Source organism: Aegilops tauschii, chromosome 1, assembly GCF_002575655.3.
Source record: "Aegilops tauschii subsp. strangulata cultivar AL8/78 chromosome 1, Aet v6.0, whole genome shotgun sequence".
NCBI classification, from domain to species: Eukaryota; Viridiplantae; Streptophyta; class Magnoliopsida; order Poales; family Poaceae; genus Aegilops; species Aegilops tauschii.
In genome coordinates, this window is record NC_053035.3 from 183,592,191 (window position 1) to 183,610,587 (window position 18,397).

At 47.1% G+C, this 18,397-nt stretch overlaps 1 protein-coding gene across 1 annotated transcript; it reads left to right on the plus strand.

The window, feature by feature from the left end:
- The first annotated feature begins 7,898 nt into the window (after window positions 1–7,898).
- Window positions 7,899–8,486, plus strand: LOC141027952 (uncharacterized). Its single transcript, XM_073505626.1, has one exon. It carries the CDS (start codon window positions 7,899–7,901, stop codon window positions 8,484–8,486), a length of 588 nt encoding a protein of 195 aa, XP_073361727.1.
- Window positions 8,487–18,397: the final 9,911 nt, after the last annotated feature.

Sequence of the window (18,397 nt, forward strand, 5' to 3'; positions counted from 1 at the left end):
GCGACACGCCACGCCTCTGTCCCCTCCTCCTTCTCCCTCCTCTCGCCCCAGCTCGCACGCGCGTCGGCCGCCCGAGCGCCCCAGTGAGCGCGCTCCCACGCGCGAAGCCTCTGGCCCCCCTGCTCCCTATCTCTACTCTCCCTCGCTCTGGACCAACCCCACAAACGCCTCAGACACGCCCCGATGAGCCCCCGTGACCCGCTTCGACCGCAACAGGCTCGCCGGCGCACACCTCCTCGGTGGACCGCCGCCCGCCTATTTAAGGGCCTCCCCGAGACCTCCTCTCCTCACCACTCGCTCTCCCACTCCCCTAGTCACCCCCTACACTGCCCGCTCCTCTCCAGAAGCTCTCGAGCTCGAGATCGAGCTCGAGCTCCGCCGCGGTGGCTCGTCGTCGTCCGCACGGTAGAAGCTCTCCCCGCTGCTCCTAAGCCCCGATCTGGAACCCCCGCACTCTACTGACCGTTTCCCCCCTCCTTCCCGCTCGTTTTGCAGTCGGAAACGGCCGGAGCCATCGACGCTCGATGCTGCTCCGCCGCGAACCTCGTCGCCGGCGAACCAGGCCACCACGGCGACCGCAACCACCTCCACCCGAACGACGACTCTGCGCTGAGTCCAACCCTGTCCTCCTCTCGCCTCGTCGTGCCCTGTATCGTCGCCGGTGAGCTCGCCGGCCCTCTGTCGCAGGGTTAGGGATGACAGGCGGGCCCCGCCTGTCAGCCTCTCCTCTCCATCGCCCCTCTCTCTCTCGCTGACGCCTGGGTCCCGCCCGTCAAGTTTAAACCTGGCGCGCGCGCACGTCGGCTCGGCTGGACCGCCTCACTGGCTGGGCCGGTGCCCTGTGGCCATTCTGGCCCAGCAGGCACAGTGCCCCTTTTTCCTTTTCTTTTCTGTCACTTTTCCAAAAAATCCACAGGATTAAATATTCATCCAAATGCAATAATTCCAACTCCCATATTTTTCTAAAAATCCCACCTATTTAATGGTATAACTTTCACTCATGTCCAAACAACTTTTATGTACTGTTCATATTCAAATTCAAATTTGAATATATTTAAACCACTCTGAAAATCTGTTTCTCCTATTCTGCCACTCCAAATCCAAAAACTAGGAGTTTTCCCCTTCTTAGTTTTCACCTTAGTATTTAACATAAATAAGTTGACATTTTTCTCAGCACTTTGGTTTTCTGTTTTATTATTGCCTTATTTTTCTCGTTATTATTTTGCGACGATAGATTGCATTGCTGACGAAGTAGTTGGACCAGAAGACTTTGAAGACCCAGAAGACTTTGCTGAGCCAGGCAAGCAGCCCTTTGACCATGTCTAAGAAACCCTTTTTATGCATGACATATGGCACTTTTGTTGCTTGCATCGAAGCCATGATAAAATGGTGACCACTTGAGGTGGTTTGCCTCCGTTGCTTTTCTCGTTGACACTTGCATGATGCATGACCCTACCTTTCTATGAGGGTTATGCCGGTGGGAATACATAGGATGCTAAAGTAGTTGCTACGCAAAAGGGGATGGGTATATGCATGGTGATGGAAGCAAGATTGTTTCCAAAACTTTTCAAAAACCCCATCGGGTGCCACTTATGCCCGAGGGAGATAATGAGTTGGGTACCACTTGATGACGAAGTGGTGTACCGAGGCAAGTGCGTGTGTTGTTTTCAAAATGGATTGGTTTAAGTTGCGACCGTTATTCCAACCTTACATGCGCAACCACTCTACCCTTATATGGGAAAGGGCATTATTGATTACCTAGGCCGATACTAGCATGGTGCCCGCATTACTAGTGACGGGAGAGTTGTTGCTCTCTCGGGACGGGGTCGTGCCAGGTAGGGCGGCCAAGAACATTTTTATGGGGCACAGGACACACCGTTGGTACCCCGTGCCAGTGGTATGTAATGAATATGGGAGCGAGGCTCCACAATTTTAAATTGTGAAATGTTGGGCATGGGGGTTACTACCAATCGAGTGGACTCTATGTTAGTGTCGTCTAGGGAAAGATATTGATCGTGTGCTTACCCTGTGTACTTGAGGTACTGCGGGTTGTGGATGACACGGAAGTTCCCCGGATCTTGTGGGTAAAGTGTGCAACCTCTGCAGAGTGTAAAACTATTCGAATAGCCGTGTCCACGGTCAAGGACAGTTGGGTAACCGCTCTTGGGCTACGTCCACTTGTTTACAAACCAGTGTGTGTGGGAAGAACTACTTGGGTCAAGTCAAAGGACATGACATGGATGAGTTGGGTTGGAGCCCACTCCCTTTATGGTTATATCTGTAACCAGTCCCTATGGTTACTTGAATTCATACGATGCATGATTTACCAGTTATTGAACATGTCATAGCACAACAAAATTAGCTTTCTGCAAAAATTTACCTATGTCATGCATTGTTGTATCTTGAGCCAAAACATGGGTTGCTTGCAAGTACATTCAAAGTACTCATTGGCTTGCCACTAGTTATTTAATTGGCCAGGCATGGAAGAACGGGAGTTTGAAGAAGAGTTCTTTGGAGACGAACATGCGAACTAGGACGTTTCCCAGTCGGAATGCCTGTAGGATGAAGGCAGATGGCATGGGTTCTACTTATCGACGAAGATTTCCGCTGCTTAAGTTTATTTGGTATTCAGCCCTTGTGGCTTTATCTATGTAAGACATGACCATAATGGTCATAATTTGTGTAAGACGATATGTATGGATGTAAGACTCTTGCTATTCAGCTTCTGTGTGTTCAGTGAGCATTGATCTCTAGGATCACTGTACACGTGCATTCGGTGATCACGACTTATGAGTCGGGGTCCCCACAGAGCTGGTATCGGAGCCATCCTGACTGTAGGAAGCCTTAGTTAGCATGGGCATTAGTTAGGATACAACCCGTTTTGCAAAACCCTATATACTCCTCTTCTTTTCTAAGCTTACCAAACCCAAGATATTTCCATATTGACCTCTCCCATTCAATCTTTGTAGATGGCTGCCGTACCCGAAGACTTCCTGACCACCGGATTCCCCGTGCTTCTCGAGGATAGCCTCAAGAAGTGCCAGCTTCACCGAGCCCCCATTTTCACCTACCATGACCATTGGATCAATGACACCGAGACGGAGTATCATGTGGAAGTGATCGTGAAGGCTAATGACTCTCCAACAAGCTGGTTCTTCGAGGGACCCCAGATGGCAACACTGGTTCTTGCCGTCGAGACGGCAACCCTCAAGGCACTCACCCGCCTCCGAGACCTTCTTCCTGAGATGGCAGACGAGTTGGCAACCCGCTTCTTGCCTTATCGGAAGGAAGGTGCGGATGAAAGCAGTGCACCAGCTCCACCATTGGAGGAAGGACTTCCACTCCGATTCCAGACCTAGATCGGCCTTTGTGCCGATAGTTTGGCACAACACTTGGCCTCAGAATCAATGGAGCTCTGAAAGGAACTTCACGAGACCAAGGCACTTCTTCGCCAAGCACAAGGGAAGACAGATAGGATCAAGACCCTGGACAGCCCGCAATCGCATACCGAGGCGGAAGACCCCCAAAGGATGGAGAACCACCACATCAGCACCGCATGAGCGCAAGGGATTACCGCATGCTCTTCACACCACCGGCAAAGCAACGCCGTGTTGAGCTCCTCCACTCCCCCACCCCTTCGAGCAATGCTACTGATGACGAGGAGGAAGACCCGGAAGAGCCAGACTACGCGACCGAGCATTCCACCACTTAGGCATCATTCGCAACTCAGATATGCCAGTTCGTAACCCCTACGGTAGGATAGGTCGTGTACCCCCCCCCCCCTATGCGAAGTCGAGTCCTTGTAATGGTTCATATGAAACCATGTAGTGTTGTGTTTGTTTTTGATGTGTTTGATGAACGTCATACTTTCCTTCGGGAACTTGTAAGCGACTACATCACCCATTTGGATTTTAATGAATGTGTTTGGCCTTTTGGCCCTTGCATGAAAACAATTAGTGTCATACCGACCCCCTTACTAGGCATCCCATCTATATTGCTTTCCCTCATCTTTCCCAATCATGAGACCTTGACCGCTCCAACAGGATGCCTATTGTAACACGTACTGGTACCTCTACCCAGCAGCAAGAAGCCGGAGCAGGATCCAGTCAGGACCAAACCCAAGGACAAGCTCCACCACCGCCACCACCTCCAAACATGGACATGGCTCAGCTTCTCCAAGCCTTCCGAGAGGAACGCCAAGCCAACACTACAGCCCTCCAGATGATTGCTCAAGCTGTCAATCGCCAGCCGGCGGGGAACGGCAATGGACGTTCCACTTGGCGGAGTTCAAGAAGCATGCACCACCCACCTTCATCGAGACTGCTGAACTCCTGGATGCAGACGACTGGGTCCGCACCATTGAGGATCTGCTGGAACTAGTCGGATGCACTGAGGACCGTGAGAAGGTGGCGTATGCTGCTCACTGTCTCGGGGGAACTGCCAGAGCTTGGTGGGATGGATTCAAGGGCATGCATGCTGAGCAAAACATCACTTGGAATGACTTCAAGGCAGAATTCCGCAAGGCCCACATTCCTTCCGGAATCATGGCCATCAAGAAGCGTGAATTCCGAGCCTTGAAGCAAGGTAGTAGCACTGTCAAGGAGTACATGCAGAAGTTCAGTGTTCTGTCAAGGTATGCTCCTGAAGATGTTAGCACTGATGCTGCCAAAAGAGAGCACTTCATCGAAGGCCTTAACCAGACTCTGCAGTACTCGCTTGTTGTGTGTGACTGCCCAACCTTTCCTGATCTGGTGAACAAGGCACTCATGCTTGAGGACAAGCGACGTGCTTTGGACGATACTCGTAAGCGCAAGATGATCAGCAAGGGTAGCTCCAGCATCCAGAAGCCTCGCCCGTGGCAGCCAGCCCCGGTCAAGCCAACCTATCAGCAGCCAAGAGCCCCTGCACCTCGCACCAATTATCAGCCTCAGCAGTATGCCAACCCCAGGCAAGCTTACAACAACCCCAATAACAATGCCGGCAAGAGCAGCAACCCCAATCAAGTCACTTGCTTTGGATGTGGTCAGCCAGGACACTACTCCAAGAATTGCCCCAACAAGAAGCCCGACGCCCCGCGCCCCAATGCGCAGAACCCAGGACAAGGCCGCGGCATGCCACCAAGGAACCAAGCTCCCCGCAACCCGCCCAATAATGGCAAGGGTCGTGTGAATCATGTCACTGCAGAAGAAGACCAGGAAGACCCGGACGTCGTGCTGGGTACGTTCCTTGTTAACTCGGCACCTGCAACTGTCTTGTTTGATTCTGCAGCCACGCATTCATTTGTCACCCAAGAGTTTTCATTAAAAAGTGGCATGACCCCTACACCCCTGAATAACCCTATGGTGGTACAAAACCCCGGAGCAGAGATGAGAGCCAAGGTAGGCTGTAAGGGAGTCGGAATTGTCATTAACGGGGTAGACTTCCTAGCAGACCTTATCGTCTTAAGATCACAAGGCTTGGATGTGATCTTAGGAATGAATTGGCTCATCAAGCACCAAGGCTTGTTAGATTGCGCCAACCGGACCGTCACTGTGACCAATGACCAAGGAGTCAAAGCTAAGTTTGCTCCCAACCCCTCCTCTGCTCAAGGCGCCCAAGTCAAGTGTCTACCAGAAGTTGGATTGGAGCAAGTGCCAGTAGTATGCGAATACCCCGATGTCTTTCCTGATGAGCTACCGGGAATGCCTCCTGACCGAGACATTGAGTTCATCATCGAGCTCATACCCGGAGCAGGACCCATCTATAAGAAGCCTTATAGAATGGGATCGGAAGAGTTAGCAGAGTTGAAGAAGGAACTGGAAGAGCAGTTGAGGAAGGGATTTATCCGGCCTAGTGCCTCCCCTTGGGGAGCACTTGTTCTGTTTGTGGCAAAGAAGGATGGTACCATCCGCTTGTGCATTGACTACTGCTCCCTCAATGAAGTTACAATCAAGAACAAGTATCCACTTCCCAAGATTGAAGATATGTTTGATCAACTCAATGGGGCCGAGGTGTTCTCCAAGATCGACCTCAGATCTGGGTACTACCAGCTGAAAATCAGACCCCAAGATATTTCGAAGATGGCATTTGTAACCAGATATGGCCTGTATGAGTGCACGGTCATGTCCTTTGGATTGACCAATGCCCCAGCTTACTTCATGTACCTCATGAATAAGGTCTTCATGGAATATTTGGACAAGTTTGTCGTCGTCTTCATTGATTACATTATTGTCTTCTTGAAGACGGAAGAAGAGCACGAGCAACACTTGAGGATGGTCCTAGACAAGCTTCGAGAGCACCAACTGTACGCCAAGTTCAGCAAGTGCGAATTTTGGCTGCATGAGGTTGGATTCTTGGGTCATAAATTGACTGCCGAAGGATTGTCAGTGGATCCCACCAAGATTCAAGCCGTGACTGAATGGCAAACCCCGAGCAATGTGAAGGAAGTCAGAAGCTTCCTCGGACTCGCGGGATATTACTGCAAGTTCGTTGAAGGATTCTCAAGCATTGCCCGACCCATGACCCAGCTCTTGAAGAAGGACAAGAAGTTCGAATGGACGCCGAAGTGCGAAGAAAGCTTCCAGGAACTGAAGAAGAGACTGACCACCACCCCAGTTCTGGCCACACCAGATATACACAAGGAATTTGTGATATATTGTGATGCATCGAGAACCGGACTGGGGGGTGTTCTGATGCAAGAGGGCAGAGTCGTAGCTTACCTTTCAAGGCAACTACGGCCTCATGAAGAGAACTATGCTACTCATGACCTCGAGTTGGCAGCTGTAGTTCATGCCCTGAAAACATGGCGACATTACCTCCTAGGGAAGCGGTGTGAGATATACACGGATCACAAAAGTCTGAAGTATATTTTCACTCGGAAGGAATTGAACATGAGGTAGAGAAGGTGGCTAGAGTTGATCAAGGATTATGACCTCAGTGTTCAATACCACCCTAGGAAGGCTAATGTGGTAGCAGATGCATTAAGCAGAAAGGCTTGTTCCTTGAATGTTATGCTTAAGGAAAGGCTACCCGCCTTGTATGTAGAACTTGAAAGCTTCGGGTTGGAACTGGTTGCACCAGGATTCTTGGCCAACCTCGAAGTTAGGCCTACCTTGATGGATGATGTTAAGGAAGCTCAGAAGGGACACAAAATTATTGAAGGCATCAAGAGGAAGATCAAGGCAGGCAAGGCCCCAGGATTCTCAGAGGATGAGCAAGGAATTGTGTGGTTTGGGAATCGCATTTGCATACCCAATAAGATTGAGCTCAAGAATTTGGTCTTGCAAGAAGCTCATGACACCCCGTATTCCATCCACCCCGGAGGAACCAAGATGTATCAAGACCTAAAGGAAAGATTCTGGTGGCATGGCATGAAGAGAGAGATAGCCACTTTCGTCGCTAAGTGTGACATATGCCAAAGTGTCAAAGCTGAACATCAGCGACCCGCTGGATTGTTACAGCCTCTCAAGGTGCCTGAATGGAAATGGGATAAAGTCGGAATGGACTTCATCACTGGATTACCCAGGTCAAATAAGGGACATGACTCCATCTGGGTCATAGTCGACCATTTGACCAAAGTAGCCCATTTCATTCCTGTCAAAACGACTTACAAGGGAAACCAGCTAGCCAGCCTCTACATCAACAGAATCGTAAGCCTTCATGGTGTTCCCAAGGAGATTGTGTCAGATTGAGGAACCCAGTTTACCTCAAGGTTCTGGAAGAAGTTCCAAGAGGCCATGGGGACCAAGTTGTCCTTCAGCACTGCTTTCCACCCACAGACCGGAGGTCAGACATAACGAGTGAATCAGATACTCGAAGACATGCTCCGAGCCTGTGTCTTAGCATATGGAGCTAGGTGGGAAGATTGCCTCCCTTTCGCCGAGTTCTCCTACAACAACAGTTATTAGTCAAGCCTCCAGATGGCACCATTTGAGGTGTTGTACAGACGCAAGTGTCGCACACCCCTCAATTGGTCAGAGACCGGAGAAGGACTAGTCTTTGGGCCCGATATCCTCCGTGAAGCAGAAGAGCAAGTCCATCTTGTCAGAGAGCGTTTGAAGACTGCCAAGTCAAGGCAGAAGAGCTACGCTGACTCACGTCGTAGAGACATGACCTTCCGAGTTGGAGACCATGTCTATCTCCGGGTCACACCTCTCAAGGGAACCCAACGCTTCCATGTCAAAGGAAAGCTCGCACCAAGATACATCAGCCCCTTCAAGATCACTGAACAGCGAGGAGAAGTGGCTTACCAGTTGGAACTGCCACCTGAACTATCCGATGTGCACAACGTATTCCACGTGTCACAACTCCGAAAGTGTCTCCAAGTTCCAGACAAGCCTGATCTTTACAAGGACGTCGATCACCAAGCCATTGACCTTCAGCCTGATTTGACCTACCGTGAGAGGCCCATCTGCATTTTGGATGAGGCTGAGCGACGCACTCGAAGCCACACTATCAAGTACTTCAAGGTCCAGTGGATCAACCACACTGAAGCAGAAGCAACCTAGGAACGTGAAGTCTACCTTAGATCCGAGTTTCCCGATCTCTTTTAAAGCCTAGTTTGGAATCTCGGGGACGAGATTCTTGTAAGGGGGGTAGGTCTGTCACACCCTGCATTTAGAACATGTCATTTGCATTATTAAAGCATGAAATTTGGACCAACAAAAACTTTTGCATTATTTGGCTTTCATTTTGGAGTTGGTTTACTCTGTTTGGTTTTTCAAGAGCTCTTTAAAGTCAACACAACTCCACCTTATATACTTCATCTCCCTGCCCAAAACTTCTACCTAATAATCATGCCATGTGCATAGAACAGAATAGTATTTTCTTACAAAAATAATTTGGCCAAATAGTATTATCAAAAAATTAGTTTTCCAAAAACCCCTGAATTGAGGTTTGCACTACAAGTACTTTATTTGGGGTATGGAAAATATTTCAGAGAGTATATTTGAAACCTATTAGATATAGGACTCCCATAAACCACAAAAACATAATTTTAAAAGTAATTTTCCTATTTTATTTAAAGGCTTTTTCTTTAGGCCAGAAATGGTCATCAATAGGTTAAAATTATTTAAAAGCTTCAAAAATACTTGAGAAAAATCAGGGAAACTCAGTGGACATATATTTTCCATATATATGAGTTTCAACACATGGTCATGATCAAAATATTAGACAAAACCTCCCAAAACCATTTCTGCCCATTTCATGGATTTGAAATATTTCTACAGGAAATATTCTCATAAAAATCCAAGGAAAATCCATCAAGTCACAAATACATATTGTGATCACCTTGCAAAGCCTCATCTCAATTAGGGTCATTTTGGTTCACCAAAATGCCCCAAAACCCTCCCTGACCAGAATCAAATTTGAACAACTTTGTACTACCAACTTTCTCTCCTTGACCCCAACTTTTTTGAGCATGTTCACATGACGAAATGAGGCTACTACACCAAGTGGTGCATCAAGGGGAAGTGATTTGCTCAACTAGATCTACACAAGTTCATTTCTGCTAATTTCTAGGGTTTACAAAAGTTGCATTGGCAACTTTGCCCAAATAAGCTCCAAATTGGGGGAAGGCCCTAATTATATGTGTCATATCACCCTGTGGAGTATCATGACAAATGGAGTTCATTTGCTTACCCAAACAAGCATCAAACACCTTCTGCCACTTTACCAAAATTCCATTTTGACCTCTTCCACTAATCTCCATGGGCTCAACTTTGTACCACAGCTGCTCCTGACCCTCTTCTACCCCCAGTAACTTTCCCCTGGCCATTGCTCAATGATTGAGGGGTGAAACACCCCCATTTACCTCCCTGGACAGCAGTTTCTCTCTCTCCCTCAACCTCCCTCCTCACTCCAGTGGCCACCCAGGGCATCCAAAGCCCCTCCCCCTTTCTTTACTCCCTCCTAGACCTGCTGGACATGCTTGGGGGCGCCCACACTCCTTAGAAAATGGCATGCCAGGCCATTTGGGCAGTCTGGAGCGCTACAGTGTGGCCAGGCACTGTAGCCGCCCCTTCCAACCGCCTCCGGCCACCTCGGGCCTCCCCAGCGCGCCCGACGATGCGCCTCGACGTCTGCGACATGCCACGCCTATGTCTCCCTCCTCCTTCTGCCTCCTCTCGCCCCAGCTCGCACGCGCACTGGCCGCCCGAGCACCCGAGTGAACGCGCTCGCACGCGCAGAGCCTCTGGCCCCCCTGCTCCCTATCTCTACTCTTCCTCGCTCTGGACCAACCCCACAAACGCCTCAGACACGCCTCGACGAGCCCCCGTGACCCGCTTCGACCGAAACAGGCTTGCCGGCGCACACCTCCTCGGTGGACCACCGCCCGCCTATTTAAGGGCCTCCCCGAGCCCTCCTCTCCTCACCACTCGCTCTCCCACTCCCCTAGTCACCCCCCTACACCGCCCGCTCCTCTCCAGAAGCTCTCGAGCTCCGCCGCGGCGGCTCGCCGTTGTCCGCATGGTAGAAGCTCTCCCCGCTGCTCCTAAGCCCCGATCTGGAACCCCTGCACTCTACTGACCGTTTCCCCCCTCTTTCCCACTCGTTTTGCAGTCGGAAACGGCCGGAGCCATCGAAGCCCGACGCTCCTCCGCCGCGAACCTCGTCGCCGGCGAACCAGGCCACCCTGGCGACCGCAACCACCTCCACCCGAACGGCGACTTTGCGCTGAGTCCAACCTTGTCCTCCTCTCGCCTCGCCTGCCCTGCATCGTCGCCGGTGAGCTCGCTGGCCCTCTGTTGCAGGGTTAGGGATGACAGGCGGGCCCCGCCTGCCAGCCTCTCCTCTCCATCGCCCCTCTCTCTCTCTTGCTGATGCCTGGGCCCCGCCCGTCAGGTTTAAACCTGGTGCGCGCACGCGTCGACTCGGCTGGACCGCCTCGCTAGCTGGGCCGCTGCCCTGTGGTCGTTCTGGCCCAGCAGGCACAGTGCCCCTTTTTCCTTTTCTTTTTCTGTCACTGCCAAAAATTCCACAGGATTAAATATTCATCCAAATGCAATAATTCCAACTCCCATATTTTTCTAAAAATCCAACCTATTTAATGGTATAACTTTCACTCATGTCCAAACAACTTTTATGTACTGTTCATATTCAAATTCAAATTTGATTATATTTAAACCCCTCTGAAAATCTGTTTCTCCTATTCTGCCACTCCAAATCCAAAAACTAGGAGTTTTCCCCTTCTTAGTTTTCACCCTAGTATTTAACAAAAATGAGCTGACATTTTTCTGAGCACTTTGGTTTTTCTGTTTTATTATTGCCTTATTTTTCTCGTTATTATTTTGCGACGATAGATTGCGTTGCTGACGAAGGAGTTGGACCAGAAGACTTTGAAGACCCAGAAGCCTTTGCTGAGCCAGGCAAGCAGCCCTTTGACCATGTCTAAGAAACCCTTTTTATGCATGACATATGGCACTTTTGTTGCTTGCATCGAAGCCATGATAAAATGGTGACCACTTGAGGTGGTTTGCCTCCGTTGCTTTTCTCGTTGACACTTGCATGATGCATGACCCTACCTTTCTATAAGGGTTATGCCGGTGGGAGAAGATAGGATGCTAAAGTAGTTGCTACGCAAAAGGGGATGGGTATATGCATGGTGATGGAAGCAAGATTGTTTCAAAAACTTTTCGAAAACTCCATCGGGTGCCACTTATGCCCGAGGGAGATAATGAGTTGGGTAACCACTTGATGACGAAGTGGTGTACCAAGGTGATGAGGACATCAATACAATTATTACACCCACAGTCCCTGCTGCTATACATACTGGACCAATTACTAGAGCTCGCGCACGCCAATTAAATTACCAGGTACTTTCGTTTCTTGCTAATGATTCTAATGTTCATGAGAATATGATGCTGCCTAAATTGGATACATTTGTTTTGCTTACAAATGAAGGGCCTAGCTTTGAGAAGGATGAACATTGGAGCAAGAACAAGCATGGAGATGATGGCATGCGCATGGGGAACAAGAACGGAGTTACAAGTGATGATTTCAGGACGTTGAAGCCACCATAATGCGTGCATGAAGCCTTGGACGAAATATACAAGATGCTACTTCATAACTTTCGTCCAGAGGCTATTCTAGGTGCTGCGTCACCTTATTATTGGGCCAAGCCCATGTAATTTCGAAATACATAAGTATAGGCTGTTTTTAGAGTCCGTATGTGTGGGGAAACAAGGGATAGGGTTGGTTTCGGACCCCTTCCTCAAGGGCCACGAAATTCCCCCCCTCTTCCTCCATATATACAGCCCTTAGGGCGTCGTTTAGACTTTGGGTTTTGTTTAGATTAAAAGTTCGCCATAGCTGCAACTTCGCGTACTTCGTTTGTGTTCAGCGACCAGACAAAGGCGTCACAGAACCCCACCTTGATCAATAAAGCTTTCATCTTATATTCGCAATATCCAGATTGCAATCTCAGTTTCTTGCCTGTTCTTCGTTTGCTCGCAGGAAACAGACCCTCGTGGTCAGGTTGATCGTGCTCCGGCGTGGTCGATAACCTCTCGGAGTTGGTTTAGCGATTGCTAAGGCGCGACGTCCTCGCACGTTCGTAGTCGGATCGTCAAAGTCGACTTCCATCAAAGCGATATTCATCATCTCATCGAAAGACGGGACACCTTTGCCTCTATCAAGTGGTATCAGATTTCCAGGTTGCTCGGTGAGATTTTACAGTTTTTCGTAGTTTAGATCGAGTCTGTTCTTCATACCTACAGTCCACGAAAAAGCCACAAAAAAAAATTAGGGTTAGTTCATCATATCCGAACCAATCTGAGCCTTTGCATAATCTTTTTAGGGTTTTTGCTTTGTTGAATTTGCGGTTGCATCGTCGTGTCAAGTTGCTGGTCTTAGAGTCTAGTCTTTTAGAGTTTCGAGTTCTGGTCATAAGTTGTCACGCCGCCGCCGCACCATCATCATCGCCTTGCCATCTACCACCATTGCTTATCCGCCACCGCTTTGAATCCGTATCCATATACCACCACCGCTGCCATATACCACCGCCATATATCCACCACCAATCCGAGTTCTTTTCATAGTCGGTTTGTTTTAGAGATCCATATATTTTCCGTTTCGTGTTTCCTTGCCTGAGTAGGTCTCGGAAAAAAAAAAGTCTGGAGACCCCCGGGCAGTTTTTAGGCCAAAATTTCGGCAACCAAAAATATTTTTTCCCTATCCTATTTTTAGGCCCCGGGTAGTGTTTTGAGACACTCGCCATCATAGTGATTTTTTGTCGCACTTTTTCGTCGTCGCTGCCCTGATTTCCGAAAAAAAAAATAGTCAAAAAATCTTGTGCCCATCCTGTCAGTTTGACCTGGGAAGAGTTTTGAGACACTCGCCATTATAGTGATTTTTTCGCAAAAAAAAAAAAAAAAAAAGGAGGAGCGCAAAAAAAAAGAGCGCAAAAAAAAAAAAAGAGCGAAAAAAAAAAATTCCTGAGTGTGCTTTTCCCTTGTTTACGTGCAGCGCCGTGATTTTGTTAGTGTTCTAGGCTCGCGTCTCTAGCACGGTCTAGCCTAGGACCAGCACAGTACCGTCGTTGAGCGTTTATTCAACTTTGCATCTCTGAATTGATTATTGCTTACCATTTTGCTACCATATTATAAGCCTTCCCAGCTCCACATAAGTCTACATCGTGCGTTTGACTCTCCCTGGTAATCGCTATATCCAAGCTTTGAGAGTTTTTGACTACAACGGTTGCCGATCACCACCTGCTGCTGGGTAAGAACTGGTAAGAATTTGAGATTCGCTTGAAGGTTTTGTGACACACCACCATCCCACCACTTCTAGTAGTCTGCAGGATCATATTCTTTTGTGTTTCTATTGCTGCTAACCATGGCAGGTTCACAAGCCGATGAGACTGATTGGGCGAACATGACGAACAAGGAGTTGCATGATAAATTTCAGCAAATGATGAGTGGCCAGGTGGGAGATGTGCTAAACAGATTTGAAGAGGCTATGGAGAAGATAGATGCCGTGGAGAAGTCGTTTGAGACAAAGCTGGATAACAAGTTTACTGAATTACTAAAGCGTCTTCCCCAACCACCACCGGCTGCACATGTCGCACCTCTACAACAACAACAACCACATCTCCAACGCCGCCTTCCAAATCAAGTGGGACGGGCACAGCGCGTTCCAATTGAGATTGGTCAAAATTCGGGTGCTGCTGTCCCTACTGTTGATGCTTCTTTGGCTCCTGCTCCTGCGGCGGCTGAGGAGGATGACGATTATGCGGGCGATTATGAGGATGAGGTTGATCAAAATCAGAACTACGTGCAGCCACCAGCACCACCACCAGCAGGTCGACCTCAGGTATATATTCGCAACGGTAGGCCGGCACCACCACCTCAGGTACGAGATCATGACCATCTCCCTAAACTGAAATTGAATATTCCACCATTTGAGGGTAGATATGTTCCTGATATATATCTTACTTGGGAGTTAGAAACTGAACAACGATTTACATGTTTACAATATCCTGAGGAGAGACGTGTTCCTGCTGCTGTTTGTGCTTTCACTAGCTTTGCATGTGTTTGGTGGTCTGAACATTGTAGATTATATCCTGTTCCAGCTACTTGGGCTGCTTTGAAAACTGCTATGCATACTCGTTGGGTTCCACCATATTATCAACGTGAATTACTTCAAAAATTGCAGCGTTTAAGACAAGGAAAAAATTCTGTAGAAGAATATTATCAGGAATTACAAACTGGCATGATTAGATGTGGTATTGTTGAGGAGAATGAAGCTATGCTTGCACGTTTTATGGGTGGATTAAATAAAGAGATTCAGACCATTCTAGAGTATAAGGATTATAATAATATCACTCGTTTATTCCATCTTGCTTGTAAAGCTGAACGTGAAGTGCAGGATCGACAGCCATTGGCGCGAACTAACTTTTCTGCAGGTCGACCTTCATCATGGACACCGCGTGCATCTTCTACTTCCACTTCACCATCACCTCCATCAGGTGCCACCTCCAGCCGTGATACAAGAAAGCAGGCACAACCACCACTCTCTGCCAAGAGCACACCTGCCGGGCCTGTGCAGAGCTCTTCTTCTTCCATGGCATCGACAGGGCACACAAGTGATATTATTTGTCGTCGTTGTAAGGGAAGAGGACATTTTGCGAGAGAATGCAAATCTCAGCGTGTCATGATTGCTACTGAGGATGGTGGGTATGAGTCCGCTAGTGACTATGATGAGGAGACTTTGGCTCTTATTACACGTGAAGAACATGGTGGAGATGATTCTGAAAATGAGACGCAATACATGGCTCCTGAAGACGCTGACAGGTATGAATGTTTAGTTGCTCAACGTGTTTTGAGTGTGCAGGTCACACAAGCAGAGCAAAATCAGAGGCATAATTTGTTCCATACAAAGGGAGTTGTGAAGGAACGTTCTGTTCGCGTCATCATAGATGGAGGGAGCTGTAACAACTTGGCTAGCATGGAGATGGTGGAGAAGCTATCTCTCACCACAAGACCACATCCACATCCTTACTACATCCAATGGTTCAACAACAGCGGCAAGGTTAAGGTAACACGTACTGTTCGTGTGCATTTTAGTATCTCTACATATGCTGATTATGTTGATTGTGATGTGGTACCCATGCAAGCATGTTCCTTATTACTAGGTAGACCATGGCAATTTGATAAAAATTATGTACACCATGGTAGAAACAATCAGTATACTCTTGTTCATAAGGATAAAAATATTACTTTGCTTCCTATGACTCCTTATTCCATTTTGAAAGATGACATTAATAGAGCTAATAAAGCAAAACAGGAGAAAAATAAGAGTGAAAATCAGATTGTGGCAAAGGAATTTGAGCAACAAATGAAACCTAATAATAAACCATCTAGTGTTGTTTCTGAAATTAAATTGAAAAGTGCATGTTTACTTGCCACAAAATCTGATATTGATGAACTAGATTTCAGCAAATCTGTTTGCTATGCTTTTGTGTGCAAAGAGGCATTATTTTCATTCGAGGACGTGCCTTCCTCTTTGCCCCCTGCTGTCACTCACATTTTGCAGGAGTTCGCTGACGTCTTCCCACAAGACGTGCCACCGGGATTACCACCTATTCGAGGGATTGAGCATCAAATTGACTTAATTCCCGGTGCATCGCTACCCAACCGTGCACCATACCATACCAATCCAGAGGAGACGAAGGAGATTATGCGTCAAGTACAGGAGCTGCTCGACAAAGGTTATATACGCGAATCTCTTAGTCCTTGTGCTGTTCCTATTATACTCGTGCCTAAAAAGGATGGTACGTCGCGTATGTGTGTTGATTGTAGAGGCATTAATAATATTACTATTCGTTATCGTCATCCTATTCCTAGGCTCGATGATATGCTTGATGAATTGAGTGGCTCTACAATATTCTCCAAAGTTGATTTGCGTAGTGGATACCATCAAATTCGTATGAAATTGGGAGATGAATGGAAAACTGCATTTAAAACTAAGTTTGGTTTATATGAGTGGTTAGTCATGCCTTTTGGGTTAACTAATGCACCTAGTACTTTCATGAGACTAATGAACGAAGTTTTACGTGCTTTCATTGGACGATTTGTGGTGGTCTATTTTGATGATATACTGATTTATAGCAAATCTTTGGAAGAACATTTGGAACATTTACGTGCTGTTTTTATTGCTCTACGTGATGCACGTTTGTTTGGTAACCTTGGGAAGTGCACCTTTTGCACCGACCGAGTATCTTTTCTTGGCTATGTTGTTACTCCACAGGGAATTGAAGTTGATAAAGCCAAGACTGAAGCTATTGAGAGTTGGCCGCAGCCCAAAACGGTCACACAAGTGCGGAGTTTTCTTGGACTCGCTGGTTTCTATAGGCGTTTTGTGAGAGATTTTAGCACCATTGCTGCACCTCTCAGCGCGCTTACAAAGAAGGATGTGCCTTTTGTTTGGGGTACCGCACAGGAAGAAGCCTTCACGGTATTGAAAGATAAGTTGACACATGCTCCTTTACTCCAACTTCCTGATTTTAATAAGACTTTTGAGCTTGAATGTGATGCTAGTGGAATTGGATTAGGAGGTGTGTTATTACAAGATGGTAAACCTGTTGCATACTTTTCTGAAAAATTGAGTGGGCCTAGTCTGAATTATTCTACTTATGATAAAGAACTATATGCTCTTGTTCGGACTTTAGAAACATGGCAACATTATTTATGGCCCAAAGAATTTGTTATACATTCTGATCATGAATCTTTGAAACATATTAAAAGTCAAGCTAAACTGAATCGTAGACATGCTAAATGGGTTGAATTCATTGAAACTTTCCCTTATGTCATTAAACACAAGAAGGGTAAAGAAAATGTTATTGCTGATGCATTGTCTCGTCGCTATACTATGCTTTCACAACTTGACTTCAAAATATTTGGTTTGGAGACCATCAAAGATCAATATGTGCATGATGCTGATTTTAAAGATGTATTGCAGAATTGTAAAGAAGGAAGAACCTGGAACAAGTTTGTCGTTAATGATGGATTTGTGTTCCGTGCTAACAAGCTATGCATTCCAGCTAGCTCTCTTCGTCTTTTGTTGTTGCAGGAGGCGCATGGAGGAGGATTAATGGGACACTTTGGCGTGAAGAAGACGGAGGACGTACTTGCTACACATTTCTTTTGGCCAAAGATGAGACGGGATGTTGAGCGTTTTGTTGCTCGCTGCACTACATGTCAAAAAGCTAAGTCACGACTCAATCCTCATGGTTTATATATGCCTTTGCCTGTACCTAGTGTTCCTTGGGAGGATATATCTATGGACTTTGTTTTAGGTTTACCTCGAACAAAGAAGGGGAGGGATAGCATATTTGTTGTCGTGGATAGATTCTCGAAAATGGCGCACTTTATACCATGTCATAAAAGCGATGATGCTGTTAATGTTGCTGATTTGTTCTTTCGTGAAATTATTCGCTTGCATGGTGTGCCAAATACTATTGTTTCAGATCGTGATACTAAATTTCTTAGCCACTTTTGGAGATGTTTATGGGCTAAGTTGGGGACTAAACTGCTTTTTAGTACTACTTGTCACCCCCAAACTGATGGACAAACTGAAGTAGTCAATAGAACATTGTCTACTATGCTTAGGGCTGTTTTGAAGAATAATAAGAAAATGTGGGAAGACTGCTTGCCTCATATTGAGTTTGCTTATAATCGTTCATTGCATTCTACTACTAAGATGTGCCCTTTTGAAATTGTGTATGGTTTCCTACCTCGTGCACCTATTGATTTGTTGCCTCTTCCATCTTCGGAGAAGGTTAATTTTGATGCTAAACAACGTGCTGAATTGATCTTAAAAATGCATGAGTTAACTAAGGAAAACATTGAGCGTATGAATGCTAAATATAAACTTGCTGGAGATAAGGGTAGAAAACATGTTGTGTTTGCACCTGGAGATC

Coding starts and splice junctions, on each gene's coding strand:
- LOC141027952 (XM_073505626.1), top strand. CDS start 7,899: ATGGCACCATTTGAGGTGTTGTACAGACGCAAGTGTCGCACACCCCTC.